The sequence below is a fragment of the Strongylocentrotus purpuratus genome, unplaced genomic scaffold (assembly GCF_000002235.5).
Source record: "Strongylocentrotus purpuratus isolate Spur 01 unplaced genomic scaffold, Spur_5.0 spur5_scaffold_7, whole genome shotgun sequence".
In the NCBI taxonomy this organism is placed as follows: domain Eukaryota; kingdom Metazoa; phylum Echinodermata; class Echinoidea; order Camarodonta; family Strongylocentrotidae; genus Strongylocentrotus; species Strongylocentrotus purpuratus.
Window position 1 is genome coordinate 33,605,954 of NW_022145613.1, and position 18,710 is coordinate 33,624,663.

The 18,710-nt window shown below is 38.2% G+C and overlaps 1 protein-coding gene across 1 annotated transcript in view; it reads left to right on the top strand.

The window, feature by feature from the left end:
- LOC100890792 overlaps positions 1–17,014 on the top strand; it is a 131,582-nt gene extending 114,568 nt beyond the window's left edge. The window contains exons 4-7 of the mRNA XM_030974531.1: positions 13,069–14,885; positions 15,257–15,505; positions 15,973–16,186; positions 16,727–17,014. Of these exons, the coding sequence (XP_030830391.1) occupies positions 13,069–14,885; positions 15,257–15,505; positions 15,973–16,186; positions 16,727–16,995 (2,549 nt within the window). The 3' untranslated portion in view covers positions 16,996–17,014. The remainder of the gene's footprint in view (positions 1–13,068; positions 14,886–15,256; positions 15,506–15,972; positions 16,187–16,726) is intronic.
- The last annotated feature ends 1,696 nt before the right edge of the window (positions 17,015–18,710 follow it).

Genomic DNA, 18,710 nt, shown 5'->3' on the forward strand with positions numbered 1-18,710 from the left:
TTCGGACATTCACCGTAAAATTTGTGAGATTAAGTCATTTGTTATCTACAGAACTCGTGATAAAAATAGAGAAGGAATAAAAGGGAGCCCTAAATTTACACACTGTAAATTATACCAATTGCAAATTCTATAGCTCAGTTGATATTGTATTCCCTCACATATCTGATTTTCTATGATCCAAATCTAGTCACTTGGTTGGATTCATACCCATTTCTCTGACTGTCTCATTAAATAAAGCATTAATATTTTATCAATGCCAAAGAGATAAAAGCTTGATAAGGACTGAAAGATAGATCTGGTTTAAAAATGGATAATGTAAACAATGCCAATCAAGGCTCTGCAGGTGCTGAGGAAATCGAGGTTAAAGGAGATGAGACAGGGATGAAGAAGGTAGATTGGGAGAGGATGAAAAACCTTTTAAAAAAAAATGATAATCATTTTTTTGAAATACCATTTCCACCACTGGAAAAGAAAAAATTGGGTGTTTACTTATTTCTGTTTCTTGCACTTGTCACTGTTCTGCATGTGTAAGCACGAAAGTGATGAGAGTCAAGGTGCAGTTTTAACCTTGTGAAATTTATGAAAATTGGGGTATTACAGTAGCTGCACAAATTTTTGAGCTACCTCAGCCTGTGTTTTAAACTTTATTTTCCTGTGTTTTGGGGGGCGTGCAGTGGTGTAAAACATGGAATTAGCAAACAGATAAGAATGTTACCTTAAGCCCACCGCATTCTGTAAGATCTGATCTGACTATGATCAGAGTTTGGAAGAATTTGCAGTACCATTTAATATGAACATTCAAACTTCTAAAATCTGAATGATGAGGATCTGATTAGTCATATGCTTATTAAAATCTAATTTTCAAGGGATTGGAATCTTGCTTGGGGAAAGGAAAAGCTAAATCGGCTCATAACCGTAGTGATATCTCACCATTTTTTGCGATTTTCTACAATTAAATTCTGACTGGAAGATATAAATGCACTAAGATTCTGGTTGTTGACATTCTTATCATTCAGAATCTAAATTGGGAAGATGATGATTATCCAGATTTCCATATCTAATGTAATTGCCATTTCTTCGAAAATCAGATCGCAGAAGGATCGTGTAGTGTGCACTGGGCATTAGAGAACTCTTTGTATCCCGAGGACAAAACTAAACTAGTCTAAATTTACGAAGATTCCTCTTTATCTTCTCTACACTCTTGTGCAGATGAAGCAGGCAATCTTCATCTCAATAAACACGTATGGCATTGTTTAACCCCAATCATCTCAGTCAATCGTTGCTTTTATAAGACGGCAATTTTGAGATAGGTGGACAAATATGAATCAAATCTGTAGCCCTCGGATCGATGCTTCCTTTCTCAAACCAAGAGGAATACTGCATCTCAATTTAGCACAGTTTGTGCATCCTATTAGCGTTATTGACACTGATCCATGACATCGTTACCTCTATGGTAATATCTAGGCACTGTACTCAAAGTACAGATCACAGGAGAAAACCAGGAGATGGGGGTTGGAATATTACCTTGGACTTTATTACAATTTTAAGTCCTAATTGACATTTATTGTGATAAAGTTGTAACCCTGAACTTTACTGCATTGTAAGCCGCCGTAAAAAAAAAAAACAGATCTGAAAGAAATCTGAGTTATATATAAATGTTTCTATTTTAGTTGTAAATAATAGATCCATTTCCATCCCTTACAAACCTAACTTCTCTGTCCATCTGGCATTTGGACCATTTGAATAATAGATTGATTTTCGGGGATATTACTGCTGTGGTTTTTATTCTTTCCCACTGGTTCAGCCGTTTAGGTAGGAAAACCAGAAGGCGCGTTTAGATTATCCTCACAAAAGCTACGGGAATAAATGAAGCAGTGATGATAGAAATATTACTACATCTCGAATGCCCCAATGATCATATAGGATTGAAGAAATTTACTTTTTACTAGTTATTTTTACATATAAAACTTCCTGTTTTTTGCCATGTTGGCGACAAACTTGCCAAAAATTATAGTTGGACACAGAATAGAAGATAATTATAAACATTTCACTATGAAGTTAGATATTTTGTACGATGTGTTAAATGACTTTTGAGTACAAGCAAATTTGGATGGGGGGAAATGTGAAAGAAGATATGCGAAATATAACACTAAATCGTTTATCCACTCTGTGTTTAATAGCACCAATGAAAACACACCTTTTTTCATACTACGATTGGGACTATTGGTTTGTTCGTTCGTTAGGCAGCTGTGTAGTAATAATGCTCATTGTCTCATGGTCATTTATTTCAAGGTTAGAAAGATATGCACCTGCTTAATTAGCAACCATATGATATATCCTGCAATTAACCATTCATTCAACAAAAGAAATTGGACAATTAGTGTCAAATAAAGTCATCCAACCTTTTTTTATAAATTGTAATTCACTCTTTCAATTGGTAAATACAGATTTTATAGCACTGTATGAAATATGTGGATTGATATGTTTATTTAATTTGGTAGAATTTTTTTAGACCAAGGAATTTTTGGTAAAGGCCATCACATATGATGTAATTATGCAATTCTCCTCCAATTCCATGCACAAATCTTGTGCACAAGCTTGAATTTAAGGCTAATTAAATCATTTTTTGTATACATTTTCATTGCCTTACCCAGTACTGTATGATATCTCTGTTGAGAGCCTGAAGGGCATTAACTCATATACTTGAACACAGAACATTAATGTCCTTCTGGCTTTCACGATGATATCATGAGTTATCTGCTTACTTAAAAACATGGCAATTATTGTCCCCCCCCCCCCCCCCCCTAAAAAAAATAAAAAATAAAAATAATTTAAAAAAAAAAAAAAATATTTTTTTTTTTTTAAATAGTTGTAAAGGTTTACAAAACTATACTTCACACAGTGCAGGCTTATTCAAGTTTTGAGATGGTTGAGAAAAATGATATTCTGAGTTATCTGCTTACTAAAACATAGCAACTATTGTCCTCCCAAATAAATTAAAAAGTGCTAAAGGTTTACAAAACTATACTTTCACATTATCCAAGCTTATTAAAGCTTTTGTGATGGTTGGAAAAAATGACATTCTGAGTTATCTGCTTACTAAAATATTGCAATTATTGCCCTCCCAAAATAAAATTGAAAGTAGAGGAGGTTTAAAAAACTATACTTCACATTGTGCAAGCTTATTCAAGCTTTTGTGATGGTTGAAAAGCTTATCTTATGTCACCTTAAATCTAGGGAATGTACTGCTAGAACACTATCGCAATTATTTTCAAACCATTATCTCAAAGACAACTTCAATACCTGATTGTACGGCCCATAGAAATCATCTTCGGTTGAATTGAATTTTTGGAAAGTAATTGTAATCATATTCTAGGAATCTTATTCAGAAATAACGCCATAATAGTTTGACCTTGAGTGTCTATTGATGATAATTAATTAATTGATAGTGTCATCTGTAATAGCGTCACACTTATGAGTGGTTTCTGAGTGGTTTCTGTGTCGTAATATTAATAGAAAGTCTAAAGGATTCTGTTACACATATGACTCTGTCAAACTTCAATGCCCGTCTAGCAGTAATATGTATCATGCCGTAATTATGATTTGTGACAACTGCATGTACAAGATCCAAGTGAGGCATTGGTTTTATTTCTTCATCCCTTTTGAACGTCTCCTGAAAATTTCATGACATGCTAGCTGCCTGCTCATGGCCTCTCAGTGGGGATATTCACCAACAGGTTGTCTCGAAAATTGAGCTGGAACTCCACTCAGACCGGCCTCCCGCTCTCGGAAAAAATAGCCTTCGACGACGACCATGAACCCGGTTTTCGTTGCACTTCGCCTGATGAATATATCATGGACTGCGCTCTTAATGAAAACCCGTAATTGAGAAACCTGGCATCAATAATTCATGATATCATCCCATAGACTCCGCCCTCCTTTATCATCTCTCTTTGTATGGCATCAGCCATGTGGCAACACCAAATAGAATTTACTATCTCTCTGTGTCTCCTTTTGTCTGTTTGTCTGTCCGTCTGTTGGTCAGTCTCTCCCCCTCTATCTCCCTCTCTCCTATATCCTCTAACTCCCTCTCTTGCTCTTGCTCTGTGTTGTTCCTATCACTTTTGTCTGCCTCTCTTTTTGTCGCTATGCCTCTCTCTTTCCCTCTCTCTCTCTCTCTCTGTCTTTCTCTCTCCCCGTTTCTCACACTCTCATTCTTTTTCTCTCTCTCTTTCTTTCTTTCTTTCTTTCTCTTTCTCTCTCTCTCCTACTCTCTCACTTTTTATCTCTCTTTCTCTCTCTTTCTCTCTTTCTCTCTCTTTCTCTCTCACTCTCATTCTTTCATTCTCTCTCTCATTCTGTCATTCTCACTCTCATTCTTTCATTCTCTCATCTCCCTCTGTCTTACTCTCCATTTCACTCTCCCGTGTACTCTTCTCTCTCGATCTATCTACCCTTTCTTCTATACTCTCTTTCTTCTCTCTCTGTCTCTTGACCTCTCAGCTCTTATTTTATTCTTTCTAATCGCTCTTATTATCTAATCTCTTTGTGATCCATTTACATGGATTAGCAAGCGTCCTATCCAACTCTATATTTCTGATTGTCTATGGTTACTCTCTATCTTTCTATCTACATGTAATACATCAGGAGAAACTCAATTTCAATTTTTTTTTTGAAAGTGTGCAATAAACCACCAAATATAACCAGTCCTTATAATGGACTTCATTTAAATAGACTTAGGCTGCGTTCATGCTTAAATTTTGAAGGCAGAATGAGCGATCTGAAACGCTCATCGTAAACGCTCATCGTGATCGCAGTTCCACGATGTAGTGTTCATGCTTACTTCTCCAGGCAATTCTTCTTGGGTGGCCTTCAGCTGGATTCGCAAACCTGTGTGCGCATGCTACGTAGACCCACTAGAGGTCAGTGCGTTGACCCCATTTAAACGCGTTTACAAATTGTAAACGCATCTTTTTGTGAGTTTACGATCGGCGATCGTGATCGCCGTTTTTCGGTGATTCTACCAAAGTGAGCATGAACGCAAGCGTGTTTTAAACTAAACGCGTAACAGATGCCTGATTCTGGCCGTCAAAATCAAGCATGAACGCGCCCTTAGATAGGATATATTTCATATTTTTCGATCATCAAATTTTAAAACAATCAGGTTTATGATTTTTGTGAGATGGTTACATCGCCTTTTGCCCATCAAGAATATTCACTGTTTCAGTTTTAGGACTTTATTGGGGGAAGTTGTTATACTTTATGTTATATGAATTAGGAGACGGTTATCTTTATTAGGTGATAAACTCTGTCAGAGGCAGACATATTGACTGGTTTTAATGGTTGGATGACCTCTTGATAATAAATATTTTAGATTACTTTGTTTACCCAAGTTAATTAATATGAATGTCTCCTCATTGTTATACACATTTAGACTTGAGACATTTGAGTGACAGCATTGTTTTTATAAGATGAACAATTCTGCAAGAAAGAGTAAAGGAGAAAATTTCAGTCATGATCTTTAAAGTCACTTATATCTAAAGAGATTCAGACATATATGACACAATAAAAATATATATGTGTCAAATTTATTTAGATTTTAATTAGCTTTTGAAGATAATGTATAATGAAGGTATCATTAAAAAAAATACACAATAAGTGTCACTACTTTTTTTCAGTTCAGATCAGTTTATTTTATTCAATACTTTCATTAAAAATATACAAAAAGGTAATCAAAAATAAAAGTTATAAAGTGATATCAATATAATATGTACAAATAAAAAATGGAGAAGACAATAAAAAGGAAAAAGTAAACATGTACATTAAATAAAAGTATTTGAGACAAGACAGGATGGCCAGACCTAATATTAAAGTCTGTCTCCAGTGATAAAATAAAAATGATTATAAATTATTACTTATTTAATAGAAAGAGGAAAAATTATTGCTTTATCATTCCAAATTTTTGGACCCCTAAAGAAAATTGTTTGTTGGGAAAAGTAATGCCCTTATCCCAGGAATATGAAAATTATTTGAATACTTGATCTGGTGTCCATGCATATTCTTATTAAGTTGAAAATGATGTAAAATAGTACTTGGAAAAGGTCCTTCAAAGCTTGCATTCATATAAAAATCGAAATTTTCAAAGTCAAAGAGTTCAACAGTATCTTTCGGAGATGCTATCTTATGTGTTATCAAAAGTAAGGTGTAGATTTACATAGTTTAATTCCATGCTCCAATGGAAAGTACATTCTTTAGAAATTCCTTTCAAATTGATAACAGAAAAAAACATGTAGTACAAAGTTAAATGAATTGTACCAGAATAAACCACTTATATTAACGGGTTGGTTGTATTATGAATGTGCATCCATATACTTTTCATGAGCAAACATTAGCTCATTAGTACCAGCATGTCTCTTTTGCCTAATTTCTTTGATGAATTTTTCATCAGTGTACTTGCCTCGTTTATTATTATCCAAGTTGGTTCATGGTAGAATGAATAATCTATTAATTAATTAATTATCCTTATTGAGGACACAGAATTTGTTCACACTTTCCTTGAAAACATAAATTGTATCATTAACAATGAGGGGGTCTGTAAATTAATGAAATTGTCGCTGCAAATCAAAGGCATGACACAACAGTGTTTCATTAAGGTAAGAGAGGTTTTGTGTGAAGCTATTTCAAAAGTAGTCTATCTTTAAGCGGTAAGTAAAAAGAGAAGAAGGCTGAAAAGGTGGCATTGAAGTGCACTCCAGTGCTGAATAGAATGGAGCTAAATTGTATTAGAAGAATTGTTTCATAGTTTTTGTTTGTTTGGGGGGGGGGGGGTTACTTTTTGTTTTGTTTGATTCGTTTGAAGAACCTTGTAACATACGCATTCATATTACTTGTCTGGGATCTGGGGAAAAGTGTAAGAAAAATATTGTCAGTCTAGCATAATAAAAGTACCAATATAAGAAATAATAATAATAATAATAATAATAATAATAATAATAATAATAGCCTAATAGTCCACTCCAAATTTTATTTAACCAAAACGGAAATTCTTTTTGCCCAATTGATCGTGAGCCCGGCAGCCACTGAGCAGCGCCAGATCGACGTTGCTCTATCCCTTTTTGTTGAACGCCAAACAAGGTAGCAACAACTCCCATCTTTTAACGTCTTTTGGTATGACGCGGCCGGAGTTCGAACCCACGACCTCCCGGTTGTGAGGCGGACGCTCTACTGACTGAGCCAACACTCCGGTACTTATCATTTTCCACTCATCCCATATCGTAATTAACACAATTTTCAGAAAGATGATAACATGTTAGATAAGCTTCAAAATGTATTCAAATTGATGCACATTTACCCATTAAAAAGATACTACATACACCCTTTTATGTGGTATTGTCTCTAAATAGGGAGAATGCACAAATATTATTTTGCTGGCCCTTCCGACAAACACCTGATGTATGCAGATTGCATTCTGACTATTGAAATACGATTATTGTATCATACACCGGGCACAGAAACCATATTTCCCCTTTAAAGTTATACATATTTCTGCTGGCCTTGGCATTGTTGAAGCGACAAAGAATTCATTAGCTTTCTGGCGACTAGCATCAAACGAGATCAACCTTCGGCTCCGCAACTTAGAATAGAAGTTGGGGACCCATGCCGGAAATTAATTGGCGACATGCAACATTCAGAGGCAGAAACATTCAATGCCCGTGATTAGCCATGGGAATTTTGTTCGCACAAGGTCGTTAGTAGTTGCGTTTGTTTGTTGGTGAAAGTAAATGTAATTGTGTGTTGTTCTGAGTGCATTATACCATCTGCAGCTCTGTAAGCAAAGTGTTCATGCATGGGCTGATTTCTGTTCTGAAAGAGTGATATTATCCTCCACGGACAATAGAGTTATTCAATAGTCGTAATGATAGCGGTGATGAACGTCTCAGATGACCTGTTTTCTCCAGCAATCGGTAAAAGCATAAGCAGTAAGAGCTAGCAAAGGTGTATGATCCAAGTTTACAATAGACATTGATCTTAGTTGAGTGCTGGTCTATTATCACCAATACCTAGAATTTCTTTTTTTTTAATCAGTCTCTGGAAATGTTTGTGGGAGGGTTCTTGTATATTGATGTTGCTCATTGATTTTTGCTAAATGAGCCTGGAGCACCAATTTCATGAGATTGGTGACATATCCGATACCTTTTCTTCATGAGCTTAAGAGACTGATTTCATAGTTAAAGTCATCATTATCGACCATCATTATTGGTGGTATGGAACTGCCCCTTTACATTTGAGGGAAGCCTCTATTCAAGTTACAGGTTTGTTTCTTAAAGAAAGAAAATCTTGTAATTTGATTTACTTATTCCAGTTAACTAGGGGCAAAACCTACCTTAGAATGTTTGTCTTTGGTTATTAGCAGGAGCAATTCTAGATTTTTTTTTTTTTAATTACTTTTTTATCTTAATTTTTTTTTTTTTTTTTAATTTTATTTATTTATTTTTTTATTTTATCTTTTATTTATTTTATTTATTTATTATTTTTTTTATTATTTTATTTATTTATTTATTTTTTTATTTTTTTTTTTGGGGGGGGGGGCGAGGGCAGGGGGCGAGGGAATTCTTGTATTCATTTTCTACATGTGCTATACAAAGATTAGGGGAGGGGCTTGACAAAATTAAGGGGCCTAGGCTCCCACCCCCCCCCCCCCCCCCCCCCCCGACAGAATCGCTAATCTTCAGATTTGAATAATTTCAAATAGTTTTATTTCTTTGTCATGTCTTGTAACAGGTTTTCCTTTGAAGATACCTCAAACAAAATTTAGCTTTGAAAAAGTGCAGAAACCCAAATTGTTGCTCTTTAGTATTAATTGAAGATTTCTTATTGTTACCTAGTGGTATATAGGAGGGTAATTTGATTGATTAGCAGCATCAGTCAAGGTGATTAAAAGTTGTGAAATCTGACCCGACAACCAGTAGATTCACCTAAAATGGACTATAATGTCTCTCATAGTGATACATTAATCTATCACATATACTATCACTATATTACCAGTTTAAATTTCATTTATTTGATGCTTATATCATATTTTTTTCATTGGAGAGTTGCTTATATATCATATATTTTTTTTTAAATGAAGGCTAAAGCAATTTAGCTGCGGGTAGAATTTATATAAAGAGTAATTATGTTTTCATAAATATGGGAATTATTTGCAGGCTCCAGTAAGATTCCTGGGTACAGCCGGCATCTAGATTCATGGTCATTTGTTGCAAAAGAGGGTGGATTAGTCTCAGAATTCAAATAAATCAGTTTAGCCTGGTGCCAGGTTTGGGTCTAAGGTTTGGGATTGAAGTGTGAAAAATTCTTTCATTCTTTCATCTATTCTTTTGAATTTTTGTTTTTCTTTCTACATTTGTCTGAAATATAATTTATAATGGATTCTATGGAGTCGGTGGAATGATGTAGAAAATGGTAAGCGATCTAGAGTGAAAGTTTGAGAATATTTCAAAAAAGAAAGATTATAATGTTAAAATGCTAAAGCTATCGTCATGACAAACGGTATGGTTCTTTTTTTTTTAAATCAACAAATAAAAATAATCCAGACTATGGAGAGAGTGGGTGGGACAGGAGAAGGGAAAATGGAAATTGTGAGGGATGCAGGTTGTATTGAGAAACATGAATAACATGTGGGGAGAGAGGGTGAAAGAGAGAGGTGGAATGTAGAGCGGAGAGAGAGAGGGGGAGAGAGAGCGAGAAAGAGAGAGAGAGAGAGCAGAGAGAGAGAGAGAGAGAAAGATAGAGAATCGGAGGAAGTGAGAGAGATGGAGGGATGAATAGGAAAGAAGGGAGAATGGAATGAAGGGAAGAGAGAGAGAGAGAGAAAGAGAGAAAAAGAGGGAGAATGAGAGGAAGTGAAAGAGATGGAGGAATGGATAGGAAAGAAGGGAATATATAATGAAGGGAAGAGAGAAAGAGAGAGAGAGAAGACGTATGACAAGCATATTCAGAATAGAGGAGAAAAAAAGATGCAGATATTAAGAGGAAATGTGAAAGAGAAAGAGAATGAGAAAGATAATGGCACATAATGACGAGTCTACGGGCTGAGACGGTAAGACGTTCTCCAGCGGAGGGCATGTGCTCTGTTTTCACATCCAATTTAGATATCCCTCCCTCCGACTCCTCTCCCAAATTGCCAGTGGAGCCACAGGGATGGGCTGCAGTCTTTATTACCGGTCAATCTCCAACCACAGAAGCTAGAGGGAGACGGTCAAGAAATTAGCCGACAAAAGGATGGAAGGAGGAGATGGGTAAATGAGGAGAGGGTGAACGAGAGATAGCCAGACTGATAAAGACAGATAAATAATAGATAGGAGAGAAATAAAATAGCAAGGAGGATATGTTTGATTAGGTTTTGAATAGAGGATGAGGGACAGAAGTACATGTATAAGGAATACAAGGATAATACAACTATTGAAAATGGGATCATTTTTATTATAAGTGCAGTAGAGCAAAGAGGTAAAGAGTAGAAGAGGGATAAATTTAAGAGACTGTGACAGAAAATTTGATAAATGTGGATGATTCAAGGAAGGCCTATAACAAAGAGTAAACATATCAAGGATATTTTTGTATTCATTTAATGGATGATATTGCAGATAAGAGTGGTAAAGATGAAAAGGGTGCAACATAAGAGCTTTGACCTTTGCACATTTTTTTTTGTTAATGAAAGTGGTGAATAAATTAAATGTAAATCAAATCAACAGAACTGTAGCCATAGAATAACCTAGAAAAGACATATGATTCGCTAAAGACATCCAGCAAAGATAGGTGTAAATTTAAAGTATATCCCCACCACAACATTATAAAGTTTATTATCTATTAAAACATGAATAGATTAGAGAGAATATCATACAAGTGGTAAAAGGTCAGGTGAGACAGACAGACGAGAGGGGTTAGAAGTACGGTCACTTGGGGGGGGGGGGGGAGAAGCCAACTGAGTCAGACCTGGCATAATAGAGGTGAAGGCCACTCGGGACTGTTTTCACATCCAATTGAGATTTCCCTTCCTCCAAACTTTCTTGATCTCTGTTTGGAAATTGATTAGAGTAGCCAGTGGGGTGACGGCTGAAAATCTCTTGATTACTGGTCAATCTTGGGTTAATATCTGAGCAATCAGGGGATGGGAAGAGGAGATCCATCAAAGATATGTCATCCTGAGTTCATACCGGTGGTCGGGTCGGATGGGACGTGTCCGGTGCATGGAAGAATTGATGCGCATTAGGTTAACAGCCATGCAAGGTTTACTTTTCAAATCTACCTTTGTCTGTCTGTCTGTCTCTCTCTCTCTCTCTCTTTCTCACTCTCTCACTCTCTCTAACTCTACCTACATATTTTTCTCTATATCTTTCACCCCCCCCCCCCCCCCCCTCTCTCTCTCTCTCTCTCTCTCTCTCTCTCTCTCTCTCTCGATCATTGAGCACAATAAATAGTTTCCTAACATTTCATACTTCAGGACTTTTATATGGTGTTTGGGGAGAAATAAGAATAAAGGCATTTAAATCCTATATAGATTCTTCAAAATCACATAAAATATATATTGCCTTCAGTAGTAGTCAATTTTATTCCTATATAATGAATCAAGGTTCTTCTTTGTCACTCGCTTTGGTCTGTGCTTGCGCTGGCAGCCGACCTCAAGATCACACTTTTCATGTGTGAAAAGACTATAATCATGTGGTTATAGGAGGAAATGTGTCGAGTTCTCTTGGTTGTGCCTGTTCTGTTTTTAATGTTTAACCATGCTTCAGTCACATTGTCGCCATTGCATAATAACTGTGACCGATCGATGAGGAGGTTTTACAAGGATGTGGTATGTGATGTCCCTTGGCATTTGGAAAACTTGACAACTCCTGTCAATTCTAGGAAATGCTCTCCCCACCCTCTCTCTCTGTCTCTCTCTCTCTCCCCCTTTCCCTTCCCTATTTCCTTTCTCTTTCTCCCTCGCTCTTTCTTTCTCCATCCCTCACTTTCTTTCTTTCTCCATCCTCACTCTTTCACCCTCCCTCTCCCCAATCACTTCCTTCGTATCTCTTTCTCTTTCTCTCCTTCTCTTAGGCCTCTTTTTTTTTAACTCTCTCCTTCTCTATCCCTATTTCTGCCTTTTTCTCTCTTTATTCTCGCCCCTTGTATCCTCTCTTTCTCCGTCTGATATTCTTTTGTTCATTCCTACATTCACATGAAATTAATATTCTTCACAATTACAGGCTCTCATGATACAGTCCCTGCCTATTAAAAAAAGGGTCTTTTAGTAGGAGTCCAACATACACCGATACCAGTAGAACGGCTAATCTTGATCTCCTCTTCTTTATAAACTCATTCTCCATGCCAGGCACGGACAGTTCCAATTAACCTCCAATTGGAAAAGGAAATGTGTAGGAATGCACAATGATCGGAACCAAGGGGGGCGACAATCGCATCCATTAAGGTCCAATTTCCTTGCAGAGTCCTGGGCATTTCTTGGTTTAAGGTCAATTGTCGTGTAATGGGATAATGAGCAATGTGTATTCTGTTCTATTATAAGAAGTTATACAGAGCATCAGCTACCCTGCAGGTGAACTTGTGTGCAAGAGGAGCTCCTAAGTCATCAGTAGATGATCCCAATCTCAAATTAAATGGGTTTTTTTTTTTTTTTTGGTGCAATTTATGGATGAACTTTAATATTCAATAATCCCCAATCTTATGGAAGCTAAACTGTTTTAATGTTGTGACAAAAATATAACTTCTTCACAATGGGAGTAGGAATTTCAAACAATTTGACACCTTTGGACTATCCATTTCGAGCTGTTTATTTGGGTTATTATTTATATGACCTTAAAGTTATTGGTTCAACATGTTTCTTAGTGTCCCAGGCATATGGTCATTACCTGCCTCCATGAAGCACTATGTATTTGTAAAATATCAACTCTTGTTCTTAAAAATTTTGTATGTTGACATAATTCAATATAGTAATATGTTATGAATTCAATTTCTTGTTGTAGGTTACATTTAATTATTTCCTTGTTCTCTTCTGTTTCTCTATTGCAGGATCCAGATTAGGTCGGAGGTCAAAGCGGATGATAGAGAAGATGCATGAGACCATCGCCAAGCAACGCAACCAGGGTGACATGACAGTGAAGCCGGCTGGTTTCTATAGCAACCATCCAGACCTGTTTGCCCAAGGGAAGTACGGACCGGGTGGAATGCCGCCGGGAGGAATGCCACCAGGAGGAATGAATCATCCAGGTGGACCTCAGGCAGCCATGCTGGGACACCATATGCCTCCAGGAATGGGTGGGATGCCTATGGGAGGCATGGCTGCCATGTATGGCCACCCCTCTATGGCAGGTGGGATGGGGGGATTCCCCATGGCAGCCATGTTGGGCGGAGACGGCCAGGTCAACCCACAGGTGGTGATGGAACACATGCGCTCCATCTCCACTATCATCAAACAAGAACTTGAGCAAGGGGGTCAGGATCGAGACCCTGCTTATAACGAAACCTCAACCCCACCTGAGGGCTCCCCACCCCCGATCCACAGTCGACGATCGTCAGTCACGGGCTGTCAAGACACATGCCCATCAGCCACCATGCAGCAGAGTGCCATGCAGTCACCAACAATCACAAGTTTATCAACCCCACCGTTCAGGGCAGTAGATCCACGAGGCAACGGCGTGGATCTGTATTCAGCCGTCAAGTTGAGCTCACCGGGGAATAACTCTGCACAGAGGCACGACACCTCACCGAGCGTACCCCAGAATAAGTATGATAAGTTTGAGGAGGAGTATTCGCATTGTGCGTACCGCTCAGAAAGTGCCCCTTCTAGTGAGCAGCCCACAGCCATGGAGGTGGATGAGGCTGCTTACAGCAGGCTACCTATGTCTACTATCTCTAAGATGCTACGATCAGGACAACCTGTTATATTAATACCTAAAGATGTCTCCAGGGAAGGGAGGGATGCAGAAAAGGGGCACAGGGATATAGTTATACCACCAAGTCCAACAGTAGTGGTGATTGACAATCAGAAAGATTTTGAGGCAGATATGGACGATCACGATCGTGAAGAAGATGAAGAGAAGAGCTCAAGATCGGATAGCAGAGATTCCCCGTCATCTTCAAAATACGCCCATGGGGTGTCGATGAAGCGACGCAAGTCACTAGAGGAATTCCCGCTACCGCACGGCAAGCAGATCACCTCATATTCAACCCTACAGGGCCCCAGTGGCCAGTTTTTTCAAATTCCCTCATCCTTCCCTCAGGGTATGTCCCCGGCAACATTCCTGCCCTCCCATTCACCTCTGGGTTCACCCTGGTCCCCCATGGCCATGACCAGACCTCCTCTTGCAATCTCCTCATCCTTCATGCCAGCCTCTCCACCTCACCTCTCAATGGCCATGTCCCCCATGGGTAGTCCCTTCATGGTTCACAGTGCCAAGATGCACCACGCCTCCATGGATCGCAAGAGCAACCATTCGCCTCTCAATCCCAAATCTCCACACAACCCGCTCCACCAGAGGGTCCGGTCAACGCCAGACCCCGACAAGTCAGAGAGGTCGCCGTCCTTCTCCCCATCTCCGCATCTGTCGAAGTCACCATCGTCTCCCCATCAGAACCATAAGCAGTTCATCAAAGAGGAACCTGGCCTGCAGGATGAACCCAAGATGGAGACTCCTCGTAGTGGCATGCTGGATAATTTCAACCCCAATGAACCCATCACGCCAGAGATGAAGACAAAGCTTCAGAAGATCATCCATGATGTCAACAAAGTCTACCATGACACCTGCCACTACACCTTCAGAAGAATTAAATTCCTGAGGGAGCGATACTTCCCGGAACTAGGAGAAGATGAAGAGCTAAATGGAAGGGTAAGTATCAAACTGAGAAAAGCAACCTGTTTTCTTCCACCTGGTTTTGTCCTCACCTAGATTCTTTGCCTCGATCTTCCCAGCTCAATCTCATTTGCTCTAAGTCTTCCATCACTGCTCTTCTCCATATGATGACAGGTCTTTACCTTCTACTCTTCCCGCTTTCCTTAACCATTCTAGACAGGTTTCCCACATTCTAAATGAAAAAAAAATAAAGTTCACCTGTTATGTCATGTGATCTTTCCATTAACAAATCTGTAGAAAATTACCTTTCGTTCAGCAAAGTTTACCGTAATTGATTCACTGTAAAGTTTCTGAAGGCAGCAATAACGTAAAGTTAACCTATGTTCTTCTCCCAACCAACCTTGCAGTTACACTCCAAGTACGACCATGACTGCAGCAAGTGCGATCCCCCTCCAGGATTCCCCACCGGTCCCATCCCACCCAGGGAGTTGGACCCCTCTGAAGGCCCCATCGATGGTCAGAAGATGTGGACCTTCTTCTCCAACAAATTCACCAGCCAGATCACCAGGATCGTCAACTTCAGCAAGATGATCCCCGGCTTCAAGCAGCTGGATAGAGAAGATCAGATCACACTCATCAAGACAGGACTATTTGAGGTAAGATCACATGCACAAATGCTTCAGTATCTAAGTGAAAGGGACATGATTGGTTCTTTACTTTGAAGCACTTTAAGTTTTGGCCTAAATAATAATTGTTTTCCTTCATTAGATATATTTGAAATCAACTTCATAAAGTTAAAACCTCAATTTTTGAATCTTGAAGAGTTTAAATGTAATGGCAAGAAAAGATTTATAGAAATATGTTTCTAATAACATTGTTTCATGGAGGTAAAACTTTTAATCCCTCAAATGAAACAAATATCTCATGACAATTTTGAGTACTTTTCAGAAAGAATTTTTTTCCTTGCTTCAATGTCACCACACTCAGAATTACCTAGAATAGAACTACTAAAAATTCTTGTGTAAATCGTGCGCACCTCAATCATACTGAGCTCTAGTTTATATGTCTTTACTCACAGAATCTTCCAATTGTATCTTCTCCTACCCCACCCTCTTCCTATTAGGTGCTGACGATACGATTCTCCACGGTGGTGGACGTGGCGACCAACACGGTCTACTGGTGGACGACCGGGGACACCTTCAGCCTTGTGGACGCCCACAAGATGCCCATGGGAAACCTCTTTGATCTCCTCTTTGACTTCGGTCAGAGGGTCAATCGTATGATGCTGGACGATAGCGAGTACGCTCTGATGTCAGCCGTGGTCATCATGTCAGCAGGTGAGATAGGTCTCATCGGTGCTTCCACATTTGCTACTGATGTCCTCAAACCTAGGTTTATGTGCATCATATGACGCCTTTCATATGACGCACATAAACCTAGGTTTGTTGACAAACCTCCTTTGTGAATTCAAGCCATAGGGTTTGGGTTTTGGTTGCAGTAAGGGTTTTTGGTTAGGTGTAGGGTTAGGGTTAGAGTTGTGATTGGGTCTTAGGATAGGTTTAGGGTCAGTGTCAGGGTTAAGGTATATTGTCTCATCCAGGGTTCAAGTTCAAGAAATCATTTGATGTAGGATATTGACCACAAAGCATTCGTTGCCGGCGCCATGTGTCCTCTGTAGCGTACTGTGCGCATATAGTCAAAGAATAGTCTGATCTAAAGCATTCTACATGCACTGTATTCATCATTGTGCTCTCTAATGTTTGTGGAAGGTTGGCAGGTATGGAGTTATTTAAAAAAAAATCAGTATTGCAAGTTTTATCTTAAACTTCCTTCCTTCTCTCATTACTCCATCTTCCCTTCCCCTCATCGTCTCGTAGATCGACCAGGTCTCAAGAACCGCAAGCTGATCAGGGAAGTCCAGCTCGACCTCCTCAAGGCCCTACAACTGGAGATCAGCGACAACCATCCCGACGACGACCAGCTGTTCGCTCGCCTGCTCACCACGATCCCCAAGCTGCGCGAGATCAGCCCGGAGCACACGCGACGCCTCATGGACCTCAAGATACGCCAGCCTGGTGTCAGCTTTCCACCCCTCCACGCAGAAATCTTTGATCTGGACAAAGAGGAAGCTGCTGAGAGCAGTTAGCGCGGTCTGACGATCCAGTCAAGGAACATATCGAAATTACAAAATTTGTTCTATTTTTGAGATTTTCAGTTGATACTTGTAAGTGTATGAATAGCTAGACAGGTGTTGCATATGATACTCTTTATGACAATACTGCCGAGTTGAATATATCTTTTTTTCATGGCGGCTTGCACTATTATAAATGGGTGTGTTTACATTTTACAGTTTTTGGATGGAGTGGAGTAATATACCCTGATATATTAAAGTAAGAACATGCTCATGTATCTTGTAATATAAGATATGGAGATGTAATCCCGTAGTGTCTCACATATCTACCTGTGAGAATAGTTTATGTGGCATTTACAAAAATCGTCAGGTATACTCTTAAAAGGGTACCTTCCCTGTTTTTAATTTCCTTTTTAACTGATTAAAAACCATTTACCCTTTAATAGGTTTTCAGTTTATTTCATACTTAGATAATCATTTGCCATAGAACATATAACAGTGGAAGTTTTCTTCTCCCATTTCATTGAAATCAAATCTCTTTTCATATTGGCAATCATGTGGACTACGCTCCTTCACTGTATAGGTTAAACCATGGTATACCGTAGGTAACTTGAAATACAAATCTTTTGAAATATTTTGTTATGCTGAGCCTCCAGCTGCCCTCACCCACTATGACTTTTATCTTTATTTAGCAAAAAAAAGTGAAATATTGACAGTTGAAACTTGTATATGGCATATACGCAAACAATTCTGAAGAGTATTTTCAAAATTCTATATTCTCTGTGATGAGATATTTGCAAGTTTTTATAAAATACTTATCACATCACTTTCTTCTCTTTTTGTAATCCAAATATAGAGGATCAAAACTACCCAAACTGCCTGATTTCAATATTTTCAGTTTTAGTTTTCCAAGATTAAAGAGGTTTATTGACTAAACTCTAGATGGTATTTATCCAGTCATTTGCACCAATTATATCCTGCCGTGAAAGAGAAACGGAATTCTAGTTTCTGAAATTAGATGAAAATATATTGTCTAGATATGTTTTATAAATTGGAAAAGTAAACTGCCAGATGAATACTACTTCAAAAATTATTTTGATGGACCTCAGTAGTATTCATGTAGGTTTTAACATGTGAGCTTTAGCTGAATTTCCAGGGGACATTTTGATTTCAGTTATTAATCTGATTTATCATTTTTGCCATTGGATGTCTCCTAAAATATGATTACAACTGATCAATGAATTTTTCTAAATTTATTTAATTCATTCATGGACAGGTTTGAAGCTATTTATTTTGATGTGTTTGCCATATTCCAAATAATGAATGAAGAATAATACGGCTCCTTTAATTTTTTGATAAATTTATGGTGTAGAAAAATATCAAACTTTGAATTGATACTGAAAAAAAAAAACATACTTGAGATAATGTTTGAGTCATTACTTTTTTTAATCTTTTTTTTGTGTTTGTTTTTTATATTATCCAAAATGTTTTGCTTCAGGCAGCAGCTAATTTGTGTAAGACTAAAATGAAGGATTAAGTAATAATTCTGTGTGTGATAGCATCATACTTTTTTGCATTGAATAGGATTGGAGACCAGGGTCGTTTTTATAGTAGCTTATAACAGTAGCTTATAACAGAGTGGAAAAGATTTGAAAAGCCTTAGTCAAATGTGTGTCGTCGGTTATTTTCTGTGAGTTGTTTGGCTAAGCAATGTCTCCATACTTTTTGGA